Below are 20,808 nucleotides of genomic sequence, written 5' to 3'. Positions count from 1 at the left end.
TCAAGGCTGCTCCGGGGTTGCTCCAGAATGTCTTTTATATGGGAGGATCCTAGGGGAGGGCAATCTTTTTGGAATGGAAACTTCATTTTCTGCTTATTTGGGGTGGCAACCTCTTGGCACTGCCATGGATGTATCTTTCTTTCTTTTTTCCTCTTTCGATCTGTCTATTATTTAAGACGCTAATTGTTATGGGTGGGATTTGAGGAATAAGGCTTCCACCCCCTTTAACCCAGTGTAAAACCCACAGAACATTCGTTTTTAAAAGTCCAGCCTTGCACCCTCCAAATGAAGAGAGTCGGCGCTGTGGCTCTAAGTCTGGACCGTCCTTCCAGAGACGCAAAAGTCAAGTTAGGTCGCAGCCCAGGGGGCGGGGCACGCCGACCGCGGGGCGGAGCCCGCCCGCCCCGCCCCTCGGGCACCCGGAAGTGACGCGGGCGGACAAAGGCAGCGCGCGCCGCGAGGTGTCGTGCCTGGCCGGGCTCTGACCTAGGTGGTTGTGGGCTTCTGGGGTCTTCGCCGCCGCCGCCCTCGCTTTCTCTTCCCTCTTCTTTCGAGTCCCGGGAGCCCCGCCCCGGGGTGAGTAGCGCGAGGCGGAGTGGGGGCGGCGGCCGCCGGGGGAGGGGAGGCCCCGACCCCCAACGGCCTCAGCGCCCTGAGGCCCCGGCTTGTCACGTGACCCGGCCCGGGCCCCACGGGCGCGCTCCGGGAAGGTCTGCGGGCCGGACCGGGCCGCGGGTGGAGGGCAAAGGAGGAAAGCCAGGGCACCCAGAGCCCGGGCCGGGCCCTCCCCTGCGGTCCCCGGGCCGCAGCAGGTCCCTTTCCCTCTCTGAGCCTCAGTTTCCCCTGGGAGAACCCGGGATCGGGGAGCACCTGTTGGGAGGGTGGGTGCGGGATTCAGTGAAATGCCCAGTTTAGAGCCGGGCTCGGCAGTGCCCGGTACATAGCAGTTGGCATCATATTTCACCCTGGACCCAGCTACGGCCTCACACGTGCCCCTCAAAAGACAATTCGCCGCCGAGACCTTGGAGCCAAGGTCAGCCTGTTTGCGGAGAGGCTGTCATATCAGAAGGCCGGGCTTTGCTGCCCACACAGTGGGATCTCTCAGGCCCGTAGTTCCCTGGCTGTACAAGGGGGAGAGAAACGTGGTGTCCGCGGCCCCGGAGCCAGGGGGTGGGGCAGTGTTCAGATGGTGTGGATGTATAGTCAGTGCCCAGTGGGAGGAGGCCTGGGGAGGACTAGGGCCTTGACTGGGTGGGGAGCGATGTTTGGGTTCCCTCCTTATTCTGTTCCTGGTTTTCTGTGTTCTAAGCCACATCACTCCTTTCGTGGGAGTTTTTCTGTCTGTGGGAGGGTTGGGGGTACACGTGGAAGGCTTTGGTGAAGACCAGGAGCCGTAGAGTCACAAAGGTAGCATCTCCAGAATCTTTGCAGTCTCTCTGTGCTCGCAGAGACGGGGAGCACCCCCCCCCCCTGCAGACTCCGAGCTGTTTGAGGCTGCTGGATTGACCCACCACTCGCACAACAGTAATAATCCCGAGGTGTGTCCAACACTATGCGTATAGGGCACTGAAGTGCATCTTTCTCTATGACCTTCACAATTGACAGAGAGATTGACAAGAATTTCATTTGACAGAGATTTATAAACTGGAGATAGGGCGCCCAGCACTGTATGCGTCACTTGACACTTTAAAAAAAAAAAAGTATTGTTTTGAGGGAGAGAGAAACATTGATTGACTGCCTCCTGCACGTACCCCAAGATGGGAAGGAGCCTGCAACCCGAGTATGTGCCCTGACAGGAATCGAACGAGCCACCTTTTGGTGTACAGGATGACACTCCAACTGAGCCACACCAGCCAGGGCCACTTGACCCTTTTATACCCACATTTAATCTTCACAGCTTTCCCATAAAGTCAGTACTGTTGCTCCCATTTTATAGATGAAGAAACTTCTGTAACTGAGGTTGTGTCTTCTCTGAGCTTACACAGCGGATGAGAAGCAGAGCCAGGATTCAGACCTGATTCTCCTGATCCATCAGAGCCTTTGTTTTTAACAGTTTTCCCTAATTTTTTTTCTTCCTTTCTCCCTCCTTCCCTTTCTTTTTCATAGAGCATCCTGCCACTCTCATATGTCCACCTGCAGACACGCAGATCCAACGACAACAGGCCCTGTCCAGCAGGCTACGCGGAGGAGGAGGTAACTTCAGGCGGGCACTGGCCTGTTGCTCCCAGGCTTTTTCTTGGAGACAGGTGACTTAGAGGATGAGATGACTCTGACAGTGACAGTTCAGACACCATTCTCTTCCATGGGTCCCGGGAAAGGATAAGTAGTTGGGGCAGCTATCCAGGTGTTGCCCTCAACCCCCGATGCTCAGGTTCACTATGAGCAAAGGATTTGTCTTCCCCCCGAGTAGCCTAGAGTGCACACACAGCCACGTTGTGCCCGGCCCCATCCCTGTCCCTCCTCACTGTGATCTGGGCAGGGTGGAGGAGGACTTCCTGCTGTGTGACTGCTGACCCCGCTCCCTCCGACTGCTAGGGACCTCCTGCCCACACCTAGAAGCAAAGTGTAGATAGGGCCCCAGGAGTCACGGTTAACTAATGAATCAGCTCTTTGAACAAATGTCAAAGTTATACTTGCCATTTCCCGGCCTAGACATGCCTCCCCTGGCTTGTTCCTAGAATCTGCCTGTAAGTGGAATTCTTGTAAATTAGATTACTCAGGGGACCTTGACATTTAAAGGAATCATGTTATAAGGCTTTTGGTAAAGCAAAAGATTATATTGTCGGTAATGGTCTTCAGTGTTACCGGTTTTGAATGGTCGGATTTTTATCTGTGGCATTTTCTTAAAAGTGGAAACTGGCTGTAGCCACACAAAGCTCATTCTTTGATTCATTCAGTGAGCAATTAGCAAACACCCACCTTGTATCAGGTGCTGGACTAATAGTGTTCAAAGTAGTGACCCTGTCCCCAGGAAGCTTACATCCAGGGAGTGCAGGCAAGGCCGTCAGATAGGCAGAGAGAGTAGAGCCAGGTAAATGGCCTCAGGTTTATTCTGTCTATTTAATGGGAAGTGAATATTTTGCTGAGTACCTACGTGCTACGTGGGATGCCAGGGAACAGTGATACACCTCGGTGTCACCTCGGCTGCTGCCCTGGCCGCCGGTCGGAAAGGCTCCCCTCATCCTTTGAGTTTCCATGCACTGCGCAGTGAGAGTCCCCACTGTTGCTTGGTTTCATTTTTGCCCTGTCTCTCCTACTGGACTGCAAGCTCTCTGGCGGTCGGACTTGATGCTCACAGCAACTTGGGGTGAACGTTTGTTGCAAGGGCCTCAGGGTAGGGATGGGATCCCAGGTCCTTCCCGGGCATGCTGTGGCCCGGCAGGCTGAGTGGGGCTGCCGGACCATCCTCCCGCTCCTGAGCGGCAGTGGGCCTGCGCTCTGCTGCCCGGGCCCTGCCATTGCTTTGCGGTCGTCCGCCCCGCGTGGTAACACTCCTGTCAGTGTCTGCTTTTGCTCTGGCTCCTATAGTTCACACAGCTGCCAACAGTCTTCCAGAAACACGCGCCTCATGTCACTCCCTGCTTAACCCAGTGTAGCTCACGCTCACTGCTCGTTAGGGTGAAATCTCACCTACTAAACGTGACCCGGAGGACCTTAAGTTTCCGCTGCAAGGGCTCTGGGCACACTCCTTTCTTCCTGGAGCAGTCCTCTGGCCCCGTTTGTTTAGTGAACTCCTCCTCGTCCTTTGTGTCAGCCGATGTCACATCCCCAGGGCCTTCCGTGACCCCAGCGGAGTTAGGTCCCTCTAGGGTGTGCTCTTCTCGTACCCTATACTCAACAGTCCTTACAGTTGTCATTGAGTCTGTGTTCCTCTCTCCGTCCACAGCAGGTGCCTGGCAGAGTCCTGGCTGACTGGATGAAGGACTGGACCCCGCAGTGCGCTTGCTCTGTGCTGACAGTGAGAGGGAGGGGCCTGGGCACTGCTCAGCCTCAACGTCCACTGCAGCAGGCTTGGGCTCCTTGCTTTGCTGTTCTCTCTCCAGAGTGTAGATCACATTCTCTGTCCCCTGGGGCCAGAAGCCATTGAGCCAGGTGTCATGTCGAGTAAGGAAAGCACTAGAAGCCAGGACTCTGGGTCTCCTGCTCTTACATGACGATAGCTTTGTAAACTTACTTTAATGCAAGAGACAGAAGGTGCTGTCCTCCAAGGGGCAGCAACAGAGAGGGGACACTGGACTTTCCTCTGCATCAGGCAGGACTGTGTGACCAGTGAAGCATGTTGTGAGGCACAGCCCTTGACCCGGCTGATTCACTCCATTTTTTATTCAGAAGGCGTCAGTGCTGAGTTTGAGCAGAGACCTGGTTGGGGACAGCATGACGAGCGAGGTGATAGAAGACGAGAAACAATTCTATTCGAAGGCCAAGACGTACTGGAAAGAGGTCCCACCGACAGTGGATGGCATGCTCGGGGGGTATGGCCATATCTCCAGCATCGACATCAACAGCTCCCGGAAGTTCCTGCAGAGGTTTTTGAGGGTAGGCAGGTCTGGGGTGCTCTCCAGGAGAGGACGTGGCCGGCGCCACCTCTCACACGCACCGCTGCAGGTCTGCGGTTGTCAGTGTCTACCACCCGGGCCTTAAAGGGCAGGGGCAGCTCGTGGACTGGACTCTGCCTCGAGGTTACCAGACAGGAGCTGGCCATTATGCTGGGGGATTTCCTGGTGCCAGAATTGAGTGGTCTCCCTTTATTTTATTTTTTTGAAATCATCACCCAAGGATATTTTTCTTCAGACCGAGTGAGAGGGAGGGAGAGGGAGAGAGAGGCAGAGAGAAACACTGAGGTGAGAGACACCTGGATCGGTTGCTTCCCGGATGAGGCTGACCGGGGCCGGAACCACAACCATGGTACGTGCCCTTGACCAGAAGCGAACCTGAGACTCTGGTCTGCCGGCCGACACTCTAACTGCTGAGCCGAACCCCGCCAGGGTGAATAGTCTCCCTTTAAATTGTTCAGTTTCTCTGGCCACATTTGTGGGCATTTGGGCCAGGCTCCTAGTCACTCACCCCTGGTCCTGGCCCCTCCTTGTCTCTCCCTGGCGAGCACCAGATTGCCACTCGCCCCCACCAGTCTGTCGGGTGTCTCTCCTCCCACTTTCCATCCTGCCAGGTCTGTTGAAATCCCATGTTCACTGATAACCCGCTTCTGTTCTCCCGCCAACAGTGCTTTCTGTTCTCCATGTGTCATTTCATGGGTCTCAGGAGGGAGAGGTGAATGCCCCTGTTCAAGTTAGCACCTTGCAGTGGCACTTGGCTTTCATTTTAGAAATCTGTGACCCAGAAAAATCCTGGGTCGTGATCACACCCAGACGTCCCCCCTGGTGGGGACCTGTTTAGATTTGAGTAATCCCGGGGCTTGTGAGGAAGGGCCCCTTGGCAGTGACGGCTCCTCGGCTTTCTGACCCTCCTGAGCGCGCCTCCACCTCCCCTGCATTTCAGGAAGGCCCAAACAAGACGGGCACCTCCTGCGCCCTGGACTGCGGCGCCGGCATTGGGAGGATCACCAAGCGGCTGCTCCTGCCACTCTTCAGAGTGGTGGACATGGTGGACGTGACGGAGGACTTTCTGGTCAAAGCAAAGACTTACCTGGGTGAGGAGGGCAAGAGGGTGAGGAACTACTTCTGCTGTGGTCTCCAAGACTTCAGCCCAGAGCCCAGCTCCTACGATGTCATCTGGATCCAGTGGGTGATAGGTGAGCATCCTGCTTCCCATCCTCCTCCTGCATGGCCCCCACTCCTGAGACCGGAGGCCCTGAGGCCCTGGAGCCGGTGCTCCTGCAGCAGGTGGGCAGTGGGATTCCCCCAGCCCCCCTGTGCTCCCAGGGCCGTGGGGCACTCTATCTTTAAGGTGTACTTCCTATGTTTTGTTTAACTCGGTACCTGCTGCAACCCACTGGGGAGGCAGTTTTTTCTTAAAAATTTAAATGACCAATTAACTAAGAAAGAACACGGACAGTTTCTATAAAAGGGTTTTTTCAGTAAGAGGAAAGTTGAAGCTTTGGCTGTCCCTGCTGTTAGCAGTGAGGAGCCCAGCTGTCATCCCGTCCTGCACCTCCTCAGCCTAACAGCACGTTCAGGGTGCTCTTCCCAGGTTGCTGACCTGGTAGCAGGCCACTGTCCCAGTGGTCAGCCACCCTCTGAGGTGACTAGCTTTGCTCTGCTGGGGACATACTGGGTCTGGGTATTTGGTGGTTCCAAGCAGCCTGTCTGGACTTTTAATGCAGGGAAGGAACTTCTGGTACAGTCCCCGGGGCCCGGCCTAGGAAGGGGGTGGCATGTGCAGTTAGGTGTCAGGCGTGGCCTGGAAGTCACCGGTCAGGGTGAAATCCCAGCGGCATACTTCATGATTGCCCTCGGGTTGGTGACTTCTGAGCCAGTTTCCTCTCACGCAAAACGGGGTTCAGCAAACCCCCCCAGACAGTGGAGAACCAGCGCGGCCCTGTGTGCCAAGCGTAAAGTGCTCAGCTGAGCCATAAGCGGTGGCTGAAAGGAAAAGCCAGTGGGGTGTACGTGCCTGTGCCATCCCCAGTACCCATGCCCCTGCCTTCCCCAGGCCACCTGACCGATCAACACCTGGTTGAGTTCCTGCGGCGCTGCCAGCGGGGCCTGCGCCCCAACGGTGTCATTGTCATCAAAGACAACATGGCCCAGGAGGGCGTGATCCTGGACGACGTGGACAGCAGCGTGTGCCGGGACCTCGAGGTGGTCCACAGCATCATCCGCGGTGCGGGCCTCAGCCTCCTGGCGCAGGAGCGGCAGGAGAACCTCCCTGATGAGATCTACCACGTCTACAGCTTGGCCCTGAGATGAGCAGGGGCTGGCTGAAGAGGGACCGGCGTGGAGGTGGGCAAGCTGGCAGCCAGGTGCCATCCAGAGGCTCCGTGGCAGTGGTTCACAGGTGTTGGGCGAGGCCACTAAATATACCTGCCTGCCGTCCACTCACTATACAGGCTCTTTTTAAAGTGACAGGACCCAGCAGGGAGGAGTGCGGGTGAAAGGGCAGCCAGGCAGCCTGCTCTGCTGCCTAAAGGCAAGGCCTGGGCGCGCAGACCCGTGGGACACGCTGGCCCATCAGAAGCAGAGGTCCCTGCATCTCCACACCACCGGCCTGCCTGCCTTAAGAGGAAGGAAGGAACCTCTCGAACCTGGCTGAGGACACTCGGGGAGAGGAGAAGGCTGCTGGATTCGTAGCTGGTGGGAAGCTCACTTTCCAAGTCCTCCTTGGTGACGGGGCCCTGGTGTCCTTCATGTGACTCACATCAGCCCGCCGCCAGGGGAGAGGCCTGCAGTCTCCTCTTGGCTATGCCCATGGCTCCTCCTTGGCGGACACTTTCAGTCAAAAATAAAAAGGGTGAAATGAATCCCTGTGCTGTGACGGCCCCGCCAGTCTGGAGTGTTTGTTTATGGGACAAGTTGCTACTTGAGCCCTAATGTAGCGTCGGTGCCGACCACCTCTTCCTGGAGCCGTGGGGTCCTTCATCCTGAGCTGGGGGAAGTGTTATCAAAGGACCTTTAAGGCCAAGAGAAATCAGTTTAATCTGGAAGTATAAATATGCCATTTAGTTGCCTTAGCTTATTTCTGAGGCATTCACACAATTCACAATGACCAGCCTAACAGAAAAACAGCTTTGTGAGGGCTCAGCATTAGGTGGGACAGTCAGTTTCAGTCCTGGTAGCTTTTTCTCTCAGAGGAGACATTTTGGAAAGGCCTGTCCCTGGTCATGCATGATTGCTTTTTAGCAGAAGGCATGGTCCCCGAGACCCTGGGCTTGGCACAAAGAGTGGCCACCACAGCTGCGTGCCTTGGTGGGCGGGGCTGCAGGTGACCTGGCCCAGAGCTAGACGCTAGGAGGCAGCAGGCCCTTCCAGCCCACCAACAGCACTTTTGGAGTAAAGGGCCCTGACAGGGTCACCCCACAAAGACCCGCCCAACTTCCTTCTGGCTTCAGCTGTGTCCATGCAGCTCTCAAGAGGACCTCGACTTGGAGCTCCCCTGCTCCTGGGTCTGCCCACCACTCCCTCTGACTCGTCCCAAATCTAGCCCTGTCATTTTCTCCTATGTGGGCTGAGAACTTGGGGCTGTTGCCAGAGGGATGGGGCAGTCTCCCTGCAGGGCCCAGAAGCCGCCTCCCCCGATGATCACAGCGCCGGGCTCCGCCTGGCTTTCTTCGTACTAAGGAGAAGTCTCGTTTCCAACCTGCCTCCTGACAGGCAGGACCGGGGGTTTCCCACGAGGCGCCACAGGCACACAGTCCGCCGCCAGGCTGGCTGAGGGCCTGGCCCTCTGCCCTTCAGCCTGGAGCGGTCAGACGTCACCCTCGACGGGGCTGCTGTGCTCACTGAGGAGGTACCACTTGAGCCTGTCGGGCAGAGGCAGGGCTCTGACCTTCGCGTCCACGGGCCACGGCTGAAGGTAGAGCCGGATGTAAACGCGACACAGGTGCTTGAGGGGCGGGGGGTAGCTCTCCAGCTGCCTCAGGGAGCAGTGAAGGGCCTGGATCTTCTCTGCCAGGCTGCCCACGGGGTGGATGTCGAAGTTTTCGGGCAGCTGGAGTTTTTGGGAATTCGTCACCATGAGATCCAGGACGGTCTCGGCTTTGCGCAGGAGGTCCATGTGGCTCTCGTCTTCCGCGCAGCCCGGGTGCGAGCAGAGCCGGTCGAAGACGATGTGGAAGCCGGACCAGCAGGACGCGCCGTGGAGGGAGCAATTGTAGGCGGCTCCGGACTCCAGCAGGAAGCGCAGGAGCGGGAAGTGCACCTTAAAGCTCTTGAGGCAGATGTGCGTGAGGGACTCGTGGGCTGGGCACTCGCTGGGGTCAGCGCCGTGAGCCAGCAGCAGTTGTGTGACTTGGAAGCAGAAGCGGCTGATCATCTGGGCTTCCTCTTTGTCCCCTCCCACCGTCTCCCCAAGCAAGAAAATGATGCAGGTGAACACAGTGTCCCCGTCTTTGGTGGTCGCCTTGACGTCCGCCCCTAGAAGAGCCAGCAGGGAGCACAGAAGGTGGGAGAAGCCGTAAGCCCGGGAAGCAATGCTGTGTTTAGGGGCGGGCAGCGCCTGCAGGAGCTGAGGAGCCCTGCGGGGCCAGCCTGGGGAAGAGCCTCACCTCCTTCCAGCAGCAGCCGGATGTTCTCAGTGTTGTGGATCTGCACGCCGTCACTGCTGGCCAGAGCGTGCAGCAGAGCAGTCTTCCCTAAGGAGGGACAGGGAGTGAGGGCGGGAGGCCAGGAGCTGAGGGCGGGGCAACCCGGCGGTGGAGGGAGATGGGGACACTCAGATCAGAAAATGATATCCGGCCCTGGCAGGTTTGGCTCGATGGTTAGAGTGACAGGCCTCAGACTGAAAGGTGGCGGATTTGATTCCCAGTCAAGGGCACATACTTGTGTTGCAAGTTCGATCCCCAGCCCGTCCGGGTCGTGTGGGAGGTAACCAGTTGATGTGTCTCTCACATCCATGTTTCTCTCTCTCTCCTGCTCCCTTCCTCCCCTCCACTCTATCTAAAAATCAATGGAAAGAATATCCTCGGGTGAAGATTAATTAAAAAGAAAATTAATCCTGAAAAGGACTAACCTCTCAGCCAGGGCTGAGGGTGACCACTTTCTGGCCATCCTTTCCAGCCACACAAAGCAGAGCAGAAGAGAGGCAGGATTTTTCTGGACACGGATGCTCCCCGAGACCTGGCTGGGTGTCTCCCAACAGGAAGACACAGCTCCCTGAGAAGCTGAGCACACACACCCAGGTCCTCCTACCGGCAGCCATCACGCGGCTGGCGTGGGGCCAGCGACTGCACTCTGAAGCTTCTCCAAGTCAGCAAAATGCACCTGTGCGCACACCGGGCTGTGCTGTGCCAGCACGTGGGCTGTACCCAGCCTGCCCACCTATCGTCCTGGGTACCCCATTCCCCTCACAAGGCACCCGCACCCAGGGCCTACTTTCCCACGGGAGGCACCCACCATGCTTGTCGGCCGCATTGACATCGGCTCCAAGGTCCAAGAGGCGCTGCAGGCAGGGCAGGCGCTCCGGCTCCTCACTGGCCAGGTCCAGGGGGCTGCTCTCGTGGATCTGAGCCAAGAAAGCAGAGCCAGGTTGGCCTGGGAGGCTGCTCCTGCCCCTGCTGCCCCCCCTCCCAGGGCAGGCTGGACCTGGCTCTTACCCGGTCCCTCCGGTTAATGTCAGCCCCGTGGCGCACCAGCAGCTCTACCATGTCAGGCTGGTTTCGCAGGACAGCGATGTGCAGGGCTGTGTAGTAGGTGACTGGGTCTGAGGGCACAGGCGGCTCACGTCAGTCCTGCCTATTGGCACGTTCTTGCAGAATCCCAAGACCTGGCCTGTCAGCCCAGCCCCCGCACTCCCACCCGAGGAGGCCCGGGCTCCTGTCACCCCGAGTGCCAGCTGGCCTCGGAGCTACAGCACAGGCTCCGGAGTCAGCCCTAGGTTCGGCCCTGGGTGTTCTGGCGGGCATGTACTAAATCTGGTCGGGCTGCAGTTTCCTCTTCTGTAAAATGGGACCACACAACAGGGCGTCTCCTCTCGGATTATTGGGAGGACGCTCAGAGCGACAGCCCCTCAGTCCTGGCAACGGCAGCCCGTTCTCAAAGCTGGTTCTCCAAATGCCTGACTTCGGAAAAGCGCCCCCCACCTCAGCTCCTTGACTCTCCAGGAGCCCAGCAGCCTCTGAGCCTGTCCTCGGACGGGAGAGGAGACATGCCTGGCCATACCCCACACCCGATGTCAGCACAAAGCCCCATTTGGTCATGTGGGCCCTGCACGTCTCCTGGCTGACCCGCCCGCTCTGGGGAAAGCCAGCGAGGAAAGGAAAACACTCCATCACCACCACCCACCCCAGCACCTACAAGCTAGAAGCCGACCCAGTCCCGCTGTGACTTAGGCCCAGTGTGGCCTGTCTTCCCCTCTTCCTATGGCATCAACGAAAACGCAAGATGGCTGAGAATAAGTGGCAGAAAATTACCTTCCCTTAGCTCTGGGCACAGTGCCAGCAGCTGCATTTTTACCTTAATGGAAGCAAGGAATTATCTGGGAGCTGGGAAGGTTTGCTAAATCAATCACATGGTGCAAGCAACCTGCTCCTGGACCAGAGGTGCTAAGGGCCATTTGAAGGCTGCAGGAGGATGGGAGGCCACCCAGGGTGGGTTTCCTTAGTCATGGCCCATGAAATAAACGAGGCTAGAAGCTTCTAGGAGAACAGTCAGGCAGAGCCCAAGGCCTGGCTCCCCGCCCAGCTCAGGGCCGCACTAAAACCACCTACCCACTCCAGCCCCATGGGCTCCCTCTGACCTTCAAAGTTGAGGTTGGCCCCGTTCTGCAGGAGAACATCGGCTGCCTGGGTCAGCCCCAGCTCGGCCATCTTCAGCAGGGCATTGCTCACGCCTTCCTGGTAAAATGGAGAGTGGGCCTTTCTCTCCAGAAGCTCAGTAAGAACGAGGATTCGGCTCTCCTCACTGGGGACATAACTGGGCCTAGGGCAGGAGAGAGGTGGCCAGTTGAGGGTGGGAACAGCTGAGACCAACTGGCCTGGGCACCCTGTGGGTGGGTGTGGCCTTTAGCCTGCTGCTGTCATCACCCCCCTCGGCAGGGCCCTGGTTCTGTGGGCAGGGAGGGGGTCAAGCCAGATCTTTTAACTGGAGCTGACTCCTCGGGTTTACGAGAAAGGACAAGGGATATCTCCGGCCTCCTTCAAAGTTGCAGAGAATCTGGTCCCCGACTTGGGTACCTCACGTACCTGGGCTGTTGGAACCAAGGGGAACCCCTGTGGCCAGGAGCAAGGGCCAGACACTGACCCTCCTTCCTCAGATACTGTCCCTGAGCTGCAGAGGATCCCAGCCCAGCCCAAGGGACCCCCCACAGCCAGGGCAATTGGCTGCCCTCTTCCCTGCTCACACTCATGGGGACGATCAGTGTCCCAGTCTTCCAAACGCTGGGTGTACACAAGCCCTTCACACCCCAGACCCAATCCCGCCACCTCCCCCAGCAGCACTGACCACGAAGAACCGCCATGACCTCCCCAGAAGTTCAGGCCCGGGGACAGTCCTTGCACGAAGCTCCTTCACAGGCCGTCATCGCCACCTCTTGGTGAGGCTTCCCTTCCCAAGTACCCCCCACTCCTGGCTCCCCCTTAGTCTCATCCATCTGCACCCCTTCAATTGTTGGGATCAAGGTTCAATCTTGACTGCTTGGGCAGGATTCGGACTCATCCCCCAGCCTTAGAGTGCCCAGCGCCCCGTGGGTGCCAGGCAAACGTTCTGGAGCTATAAAAGGCCACGCAGCCTCCCTTTGCTGCCCAGCCCCCACCCGCCCCAGCACAGCCTGGAGTTCAGGAAACACCCTGCACTGCATTTTCAGAACAAGTCTCAAAGTGAACAGAACAGCGCTGAGGAAGCCTGCTGCTACCACCAATGTCCGGGGAGAGAGGCACCACCACCACAGAGATCCCCCAAACACACACCCGACCCCCTTCCCTCTGAAATACTATATACTTTTACATGACTGTCAGTCCCTCTCCTCTGGCGCATAAGACATACTCCTGAGTGACTCGCTTTCCGGCGCCTTCCCCACGGGTCACGAAGAACCTGCCCGTCTACCTAAAATGCTAACTCAGCTAGAAAAAGTTCATTTTCGCACTGCCCTGGAGTAAAAATTGAGGCCTTCAGAGATACCACCCAGCTCCTTTGCAACCCCAGGTGGAGGGCAGCGGACCGGGCAGAGGGGGCACTGAGGCCCCGCGACCCCGCCCCCCAGCCCTCCCTGCGCTGGCCCGGGCAGCCGGCACCCTGCACCCTGCACCCTGCACGGGGCAGGAGGGGCCCAGCGCGGGCCGCGCAACTCCGGCCTCCGCCTGTGTCCTCTGACACCCCCCTCTCCCCGCCCGTTCGTGGTGACAAAGCAGCAGCGCCGGGTCGGAGCGGCCCCGGCCGGCGGGAAGGCACGAGTTACCCATCCAGGGGCTCCTGCCGCTCGGGGTCCTGGATCCCCAGGGAGCCGAGAATCGCATCCACCAGCGGCTGGTACTCGAAGATGATCCTCCGGAAGCCGTGCAGGAAGGGCATTGCGGCGGCCGCACCTTCCGCCGAGGCCGGGACGCGACCGGGACGACGAGAGGCCGCAGGCCTGGCCTGACCTGTGCGGGCCCAGCCCCTGCGCCCGCCGGCTCCGCCGCCGCACCCGCTGCTCCGCGCTGGAAGTGACTGTCTCCCTGCCTTCCGGCCCGCGTCCGCCCCGGAACCGAGGGCGGCGACAGCGCCCCCTGCGGGCTCGGAGGACCGCGGCGCGCACCGCAGCGCGAGCCGGCGGGGCCTGGCGCACACACCCGGGGAGTGAAGGGTGCGGACCCGCCGCCAAGTCCGATCCCAGCCGGAGGCGCGCCCGCCCGTTCCCGCCCCGGCCCGGCCTCGCTCCGCCCTGCGATCCCGCCCGCGGCCGCTGGGCGCCGTCCGAGCTCCGCCCATTGCACGGCCCCGCCAAGGCAGTGACGGGGCCTGCCGCCCGCAAGCCTAGGACCACTATTCCGGGGTTTAGGCACCTTCCTTTGGGCCACGTATTTGAACCTTCCCAACCTCGAGCCCCACGGGGCTCTGGTGTCCTCACGATTCTTGAAAGTCCATTATGAAGAGGTGTGTGCGATCCCAGCCTTGGCCTCCTCCTCCGCCCGCCCCACCTCGAAGGCTTGGGGGTCTCGCCCACCTGGCACCTACCTGCCGGAGGCAAGAGGTGTCGAGGGGACGAGAATCACTTTACAGTCACATTTAAAGGCAATCCGATGTGTCCTACGATTAAACATTAAAGATGGGTAGAACGAGCCTCCTCCAACAGGAGCAAAACAGAGCTCACAAGAAAACCCCATCCAAAGCATGCCCAGGTCCAACTCTGGGGACCGAGTGGGGTCAAGTATGCAGCAGGGGTTGGATAATTGCTCACTGTTATTAAGTTTACAAGGTTGTTGTGCAGATCAAATGACAAGCTATTAAAACCCTCATGGGGCACTCAAAACGCCCCATGTTCCTCCCGTTCCATTGCCTAGCAGGGCAAGAAGGAGGGCTGGGGTCCCTGGTTCCTCTCGCACTTCTGCCTTGGTTCTTACTCCAGAAAAGTAGGATCTTCTCCTTGACTGAATCTGGGAAATTTTGCTCACACAGAAATGGAGGTTTCCAGCTTGTCTGGTAAAGTCAGACTATTGGGCACCTAGGCCCAAATTCCCATCTGGTAAAAATGAGCATCACGATGGGGCACTTGCTCTGCGTGCCTTCGTCTCCGCAGCCGCTACCCTGGGCGTTGGGATTGTCTGCCCCTGTTTTCAGATATTCTGCCCCTCCATTGATCCCAAGATTCTGCATGGTGCAGCAGCCCACAGGTGACCCAGGGACTGCACCATTCACTTGATCCAGAGTGACTTGCTCCATAGCACTGGCCAGGGGACCGTAGCACCTGGAGGGGCCTGATTTGCCCAACAGCACACAGTGTATAGGTGGAGGAGCCCCATCTAGAATGGGGTCCAGGGCAGAGCTGGGGGTACAGCCTGATCTGAAGCCCACTTCTTCCCTGGCTCCTTTAGTTTCCTAAGGTTATCAAAACAAAGTACCAAAATCTAGGCAGCTCAAAACAACAGAAATGTGTCCTCTCCCAGTTCTGGGGCCAGAAGTCTGAAATCAAGGTGTCGTCAGGGACATGCTCCCTCCAGAATCTAGAGAAGGTTCCTCTCTCACCCCTTTTGCTCCCCGGCAGCCCCAAGCATTACTGGGTTGGTGACAGCATCACTCGAATCCCCGCCTACCTGTCTCTTCACATGGCCCTCTGCCCTGTGTCTCTATCCAAATATCCTGCTTCTCTCTCTCTCTCTCTTTTTTAATCCTCACCCGAGGATATTTTTTTTGTTTTGTTTTTTGCATTTATCTTCAGATAGAGCGGGAGAGGGAGAGGGTGGAAGAGAGAGAGAAATATCGATGTGAGAGAGACACATCGACTGGCTGCCACCCACACGACCCCAACCGGAGTGGGGACAAACTGCAACCCAGGTACGTGCCCTTAGCTGGAACCGAACCCAGGACTCTCCGGCCCGCAGGCTGATGCTCTAACCGCTGAGCCAAACTGGCCAGGGCTCCTGCTCCTGTCTAAATGACACCAGTCTTTGGATTCAGGGCCCACTCTAATCCAGTGTGACCTCTTCTTAATTTGACTACATTTGCAAAACCCCTTTTTCCAAATAAGGTCCCAGTCCCAGATCCCAGGGGCTAGAGCTGAAACATATCTCTTTAGAGGACACAATGAAAGCCATCGTAATGCATGATGCCAGGCGTGACCCTTGTGGTCTCTGGGCCTCGGTTTCTTCACCTGTAAGCTGAAGGCCTTCAGCTCTGCCAGTCTCTGCCGACAAGAAAACTGTGATTGTCTTGCAACCGGTACAGTAACCACCTGAGTTCACTTGTATTTACGGGGCCCCCTCAGTGTGCCAGGCACTGGGCTGAATGCTTGACACGCTAATCTCCATGGATCCCGTTAAGTAAGTGATGTTTTCATGCCATTTTACAAGCAAGGGAACTGAGGCTCAGAGAGGTTTGGGTGCTTGTCCAGTGTTACACAGCCAGGTCTGGCCTCTGGGGGCCGAGTGTCCTGGAGCTCCTCCGGCTCTGGGTCCGAGAGGGTCTGGACATGCAGGAGGGAGGAGCTGACCCCTGCTCTGTCACAGCCCTTGGGCACCAGCTTTGGAGCCAGGCCCTGCCGCCTGCCTGTCGCCCAGGCTCCTATCTTTAGAAAGCTCTGTGCCCCCTGACCTCCCTCCTGTCAGCAAGGGCAGCCTTGCTTCCTCCATCTGCCTCCCATTAACCCTCTGTCACTCCAAGCCTCCGATTTCGGCTCTGAACCTTCTCTGTTGTTGTTGTTTTTGCCACTGTCCCTCACTGCCCTGCCTGCCTTGCCACTTCCTGCTGCTCAACTCCAGGGTTCCTCAGCAGGCTGGGGGCCCGGGCCAAGCACCCAGTGCTCAGACCCTGGCACCATCTCTCTCCTGTTTTCTACTCTCCAGGGAGCTTGGGGTCACTCTGTCTATCCAATGTACAGTACTTTAATATATAAAGTACTGTTAAAAACCAACAAGAAGAAGCAAAAGTACTAAGAGAAAAATGGGCAAAGGACATGCATAGGCAAGTCACAAAGGATGAAAAACTGTCAACAGACATAAGGAGAGAAGTTTAGCCTCTAGCTGTCCAATGTCAACAGTGACAACAGCTGACACACGGGACTTACCACCTGCTAGACTCTGCCCGACGGCAGCTCCACAAAGCAAGTTACAGAACAGCAGGTCCCATGTGATCCCATTTAGGAAAAAGTGCAGTGCGTGTGCGTGCGTGTACGTGTGTGTGTGGCCAGCGATAATTCTCGTGGCCCCCACGCTGAGATGTTAACAGTGGTTGTTTCTGGGTGCTGGGATCCAGGGAACTTTGATCTTTGTGTTTCTATGTATTTTCTACCTTTTATCCGATGAGTGTATCTTCGTACATGAGACTTAAAAGGTAAATCAGCCAGAGGCAGGGAATCAGGTGCTCCACGCTCCTCTGTGCCGAGAGTGGAAGGTAAGGCCCTGGACACCTGGGCCAGGCCCCAGTCTGTCCACAGAGCCTTTTCTCCTGCCAACCCCATCTAGTGACATCCTTCCTAGCACACAGGCCACCTTCCCCAAGGCTGTCCTCAATCCCCCTGGCCTGGGCCCTCCCTCCCCAGTTCTCCTGAGAACACAGGGCCCAGCCTGACTGATAACTTGATAACAACAGCAGTCTTTGGTCGACTGTGTCCTGAGTCCCGTGAATTAGATTAGAAGCTCAACATGCATGGTGTCACCCTCCTCCCCCCCGTAAGGAAGTAATAGCAAGAGTCCCAGTCGGGAGATTGAGGCTCAGAGAGGTAACTGACCTACTCAAGGTTAGGGAGCCGGTGAGGGGCCCAGCCAGGACCCAGACCCAGGGCGCTTTCAACCTCTCCCTGCAGCCCCAGCTCCGGCACCTACCACCTGCCCGGCCCCTGCCCTCCGCGCTCGCTCCCCCACCCGCACACCCTTGCTCACACATTCACTCGCTCTCACGCTGTCTCACACACTCACAGGTCCTCATACACACACATACGCACACAACAGACTCACACATTCTCAAACATACCCTCACAAACATACATACTCTCACACCGGTCGTCTCACACTCACTCTTACACACTCACACATACTTGTGCACACCTATACTCACACTCATAAGACATACACTCACACACACACGCTCAGGGCTGGTGGCTCCTGGGAGGGTGGTGTCCCTGGCCCCTCTGTCCAGGCGGGGCTGTCAGCAGCCAGGTCTGTCCTTTATAAGACCCTCAAGGGAGAAGTGGGGTGAAAAGACCCCTCTACTTTCTCCTTTTGTGATTTGGCAGAGTTTCCATGAAGAGAGGCGTTTGGAAAGGGCACCAATCGGCCACAGGAGGTCCTTCCTCTTCATGGCGGACGGTGCAGCTCCGGCCCCCACAGGTCCCGGGGCACAAGCGCAGAGACGCAGGGCTGGCGTCTTCCTCAGTGTGGTCCCGGAGCCTTTGCCCCGGCTTCCTCCTGTCTACTGCTCCTCGGGCCCAGCTCCCTTTCCTCTCCTTTCCCTCCCCCCCCCTCACCCTGACCCCGCCCTGACCTCCTACCCTCGTGACCCCAGCCTGTCACCGAGCAGTAGACCCAGCCTGCTGGGCCCTGTTTGGCCACAGTCCCCACGCTGAAGGGCAGGACCCCGACGCCTCATTGCCAGGGGCCCAGCCCTCTGCGGGCTCAGGGGGGACCTGAGGGACCAGGAGGTGGGGGCAGGGGCAGCAGGACATGGGCTGGGCCGGGGAACGGCTCTTCTCCTCCCTCATTCCGTCTGCTCTCCTAAGAAGCACCAGGACCATTCAGGAACCCTGACTCTTAGGGAAGGGAAGACAAGCCCCAGGGACCTCTGTGCTCCCACTGGCCTGCCCCACTCCCCCACCATCTGCCCCCTCCAGAAAATCTGCCCCTGCTGGCCAGAGCCCCCTGCTCCAAGGGCAGCCTCCTCCCCGACCCCCCCCCCCCCACACACACACACACGCGGGCACTGCCAGCTGGTCCCGGGGCTTGGCCATGGTGTGTGGCCTGTGAGACCCAGATATGAGCTGGGCCAGGCCCTGGCGAAGCTCCCAGGTGGGCCGCCCAGAACTTTAGACGGGTCACGGCGGGCCCTCCCTTTCTCAACCATCCCTGTGTGCGTGTCAGAGGCCCTGCCTGACCCTCAGCCTCCTCCAGGGGAGCTGAGTCCTCAGGGCCCCGGAGCCGGGAGAACGGGAGAGAGGGTGCTGGGAGCCTGCCCGAGTCCGCCTGGCCACCGCAGACTCTCCTGGGCGGGCGGCTCACCAAGGGACACCTCTGTCTCAGGTTCTGGAGGCGGGGAGTCCAGACCAAGGAGCTGCAAGGCAGGCTCCATTGCGAGGCCTCCTCTCTGCCTTCTAGGCAGCCGCCACCGGTGCTCGGTGACCTCACCTTGCGCGCAGGCGCAGAGAGGGCGGGCTCTGGGGATCCGCCCCTTCTAACAGGGCACTAACCCCCTGGTGGGGGCCCCACCCTCATGACCTCCTCCAACATAATCATCACCCAGAGGCCCCACCTCCTAACACTATCACAGTGGGGGGTAGGGCTTCAACGTGTGAATTGGGGGGCACAGAATTTAGTCCATACAGAGCCCCTCAGCCCCCTCACCCCAAGATGGGAGGGAGGTGGGCCTGGCCTCTGCCCGGCGCTCTCAGCCACACTAGAAGATGGCGGTTTCCAGGCTCCTCTAGATTTCTCCCCACTCCAGAAGTCAGGGGTCTACTGAGAGTGACCCCGAGCCTCACATGAGAGAACTGTCCCCAGAAAGAATGCCAACCTCACCCTGGCGGATCTCCCTCCTCAGAGCCGGGCAGCCTGCCCACCTCTCCCGTTCCTGGCAAGCGGATCTGTGTGATCTCGGCCGGCCTGGCCCTCTCTGAGCCTTGGTCTATGTGGCTGCCAGCGGGAGGGGGCAGGGTGCTGGAGGCCGGAGCCTGCTTCATCTCTGGCTGGTCTGTGAGCCCAGAGTCCTGATCCCAGAGACCCTCCCCTCCACCCCCTGCTGGCCCCCACTTGGCATCAGTCCTGGGCAGGCCAGCCCAGAGGCAGAGCTGGGGAGGTGTCCACTGGGCCCCCTCCGCCGCTGCAGGGAGGCTCAGAGCCCTCAGGGAAGGAGGGAGGGCAGGCGGCTGCGGGGTAGGGTCTTTGTGCTCCCCGGGAAGCCCCCACCCCACCCCCACTGGCCCTGCTTGGCAAAGTTGACTTGATGGCAGGGAGAACCCCGTCGGCCATCAGTCAGGGAGACAGAGTGGGCTGTTCGAGGAGGGGAGCCGGGAAATTTGATCATTAAGAAACCCTCCTGGCTGTCTGGGGGAATTTAATTAAATTGCTGGAGAGGACTGTGAGAGAGGGCCACATCTGGAACCAATGTGTGGGCTTTGATTCTCCCCTCCTCTCGCTCTCCCTCCCCCGCCCTCCCTCTTCCCCGCTCTCTGCTGTGAAAGTAGGAGACCCTGGAGTATTGGTTCCCCTGGGACAGAGGGAAACGGAAGGCAGGGACCCCCTGCTGGAGACAGACAGAGGCGGGAGAGCAGAGCCCTCGAGGTTGAGGAGAGCCCTGGGGAGGAGGGGTGCGGCCGAGCGTGCCCTGGGAATGGACTGTGGGGGTTTAGCCGTGAGAAGAGGTAAAGGCCACTTCACAGACCAACAGAGTCCGTTGGGAGGGTTCCAGACACTGACACACCTGGCCAAGAGTCCGGAGGGTAGCCAGCATGTGTTGAGTCTCAGATCATCATGGGGTAGATCTTCTCCATACCCCGTAAGTGCAGATCCTGCTATTAGCCCTGTTCACAGATGAGAGGCAAAAGGACTTGCCCAAGGTCACAGAGTCCTTGAGCGCCAGTGCCCGGGTTCGATCCCAGGCCTGTCTCGATCCTGTCTAGACGAGCTGCCTGGGTCAGTCATTGCCATCACTTCATGTGGCAGCGATTGACTGCCTGGCCCCCTGTGCCAGGCACCAGGCTGGGCTCTCAGGGCAGCAGTGGGAAAGCAGGCAAGAGGCTCCCAGCGGGTCTGGGAGGGGCCGCGTGCTGCGCTGGGCAGTGGTGAAGTGGGTTCTGCACCTGGGTAGCCGTTGGCTGGGAGAAGGTGGGAACAGGGGCGCTGGGGTCTCTCTCGCCCTGTAGTGCAGGCCCCTCCAGGCCCCAGGTGCTCATGGTCATGGGAATGGGTGGACAGCTTCCCAGCCTTGACCCCAAGGCGGACCCTACAGCACTGGCTTCGTCCCCTCTTCCGGCCAGTTTCCTGCGCATTAGCAGTCCTGCCCCGGGGTCTCCAGCTTACCATCCCCCCAGGGCCCAGTGCCCCAGGCCCCAGCGAGGTTCCAGGAGTCCTACCAGCCAGGGGAAGAACAGGAACAGAGAAGTGAGCAGTGAGATCAGGGGACCACGGGGCATGTGCTAGGGGAGGTGTATCAGGGAGGGCTTCCCTCAGGAAGGGGCATTAAGCCCTTCTTGAAGCTGAGTGGATTTTAGCAGGTGACAGAGGGCAAGGTCTAGGAGCAACCAGACAGGAGACCCTGCAATGTTCAGAGGACCCACAGAGCCTCCACCCTGATCTGTTCCAGGGGGCTGGGGCCCTGCAGGAGCCTCCTTTTCAGTCTCTCTGTGCCTCACGTTCCC

At 58.6% G+C, this 20,808-nt stretch overlaps 2 protein-coding genes across 3 annotated transcripts; one reads left to right on the top strand and one right to left on the bottom strand.

Annotated features, from left to right (window-relative positions):
- The first annotated feature begins 457 nt into the window (after nucleotides 1-457).
- On the top strand, nucleotides 458-7,491 carry NTMT1 (N-terminal Xaa-Pro-Lys N-methyltransferase 1). Its single transcript, XM_036261433.1, has 5 exons — nucleotides 458-576; nucleotides 2,107-2,193; nucleotides 4,330-4,536; nucleotides 5,497-5,749; nucleotides 6,610-7,491. Exons 3-5 carry the CDS (start codon nucleotides 4,375-4,377, stop codon nucleotides 6,864-6,866), a joined length of 672 nt encoding a protein of 223 aa, XP_036117326.1. The 5' UTR covers nucleotides 458-576; nucleotides 2,107-2,193; nucleotides 4,330-4,374; the 3' UTR covers nucleotides 6,867-7,491.
- On the bottom strand, nucleotides 7,382-13,166 carry ASB6 (ankyrin repeat and SOCS box containing 6). Of its 2 annotated transcripts, XM_036261431.1 has the most exons (6): nucleotides 13,006-13,166; nucleotides 11,350-11,531; nucleotides 10,208-10,314; nucleotides 10,008-10,116; nucleotides 9,161-9,247; nucleotides 7,382-9,029 (listed from the first exon to the last, which is right to left on the bottom strand). In XM_036261431.1, the coding sequence occupies exons 1-6, from the start codon at nucleotides 13,116-13,118 to the stop codon at nucleotides 8,362-8,364; spliced, it is 1,266 nt and encodes a 421-aa protein (XP_036117324.1). In that variant the 5' UTR covers nucleotides 13,119-13,166; the 3' UTR covers nucleotides 7,382-8,361. The 2 variants fall into 2 exon arrangements, with proteins under 2 accessions (XP_036117324.1, XP_036117325.1); XM_036261432.1 differs by lacking the exon at nucleotides 10,008-10,116 and having other exon boundaries at nucleotides 8,925-9,029.
- Nucleotides 13,167-20,808: the final 7,642 nt, after the last annotated feature.

The sequence above is a fragment of the Molossus molossus genome, unplaced genomic scaffold (genome assembly GCF_014108415.1).
Source record: "Molossus molossus isolate mMolMol1 unplaced genomic scaffold, mMolMol1.p scaffold_m16_p_14, whole genome shotgun sequence".
Lineage (NCBI taxonomy): Eukaryota > Metazoa > Chordata > Mammalia > Chiroptera > Molossidae > Molossus > Molossus molossus.
The sequence above is the reverse complement of the archived record's forward strand: the minus strand, read 5'-3'. Positions and strand labels throughout refer to the sequence as shown.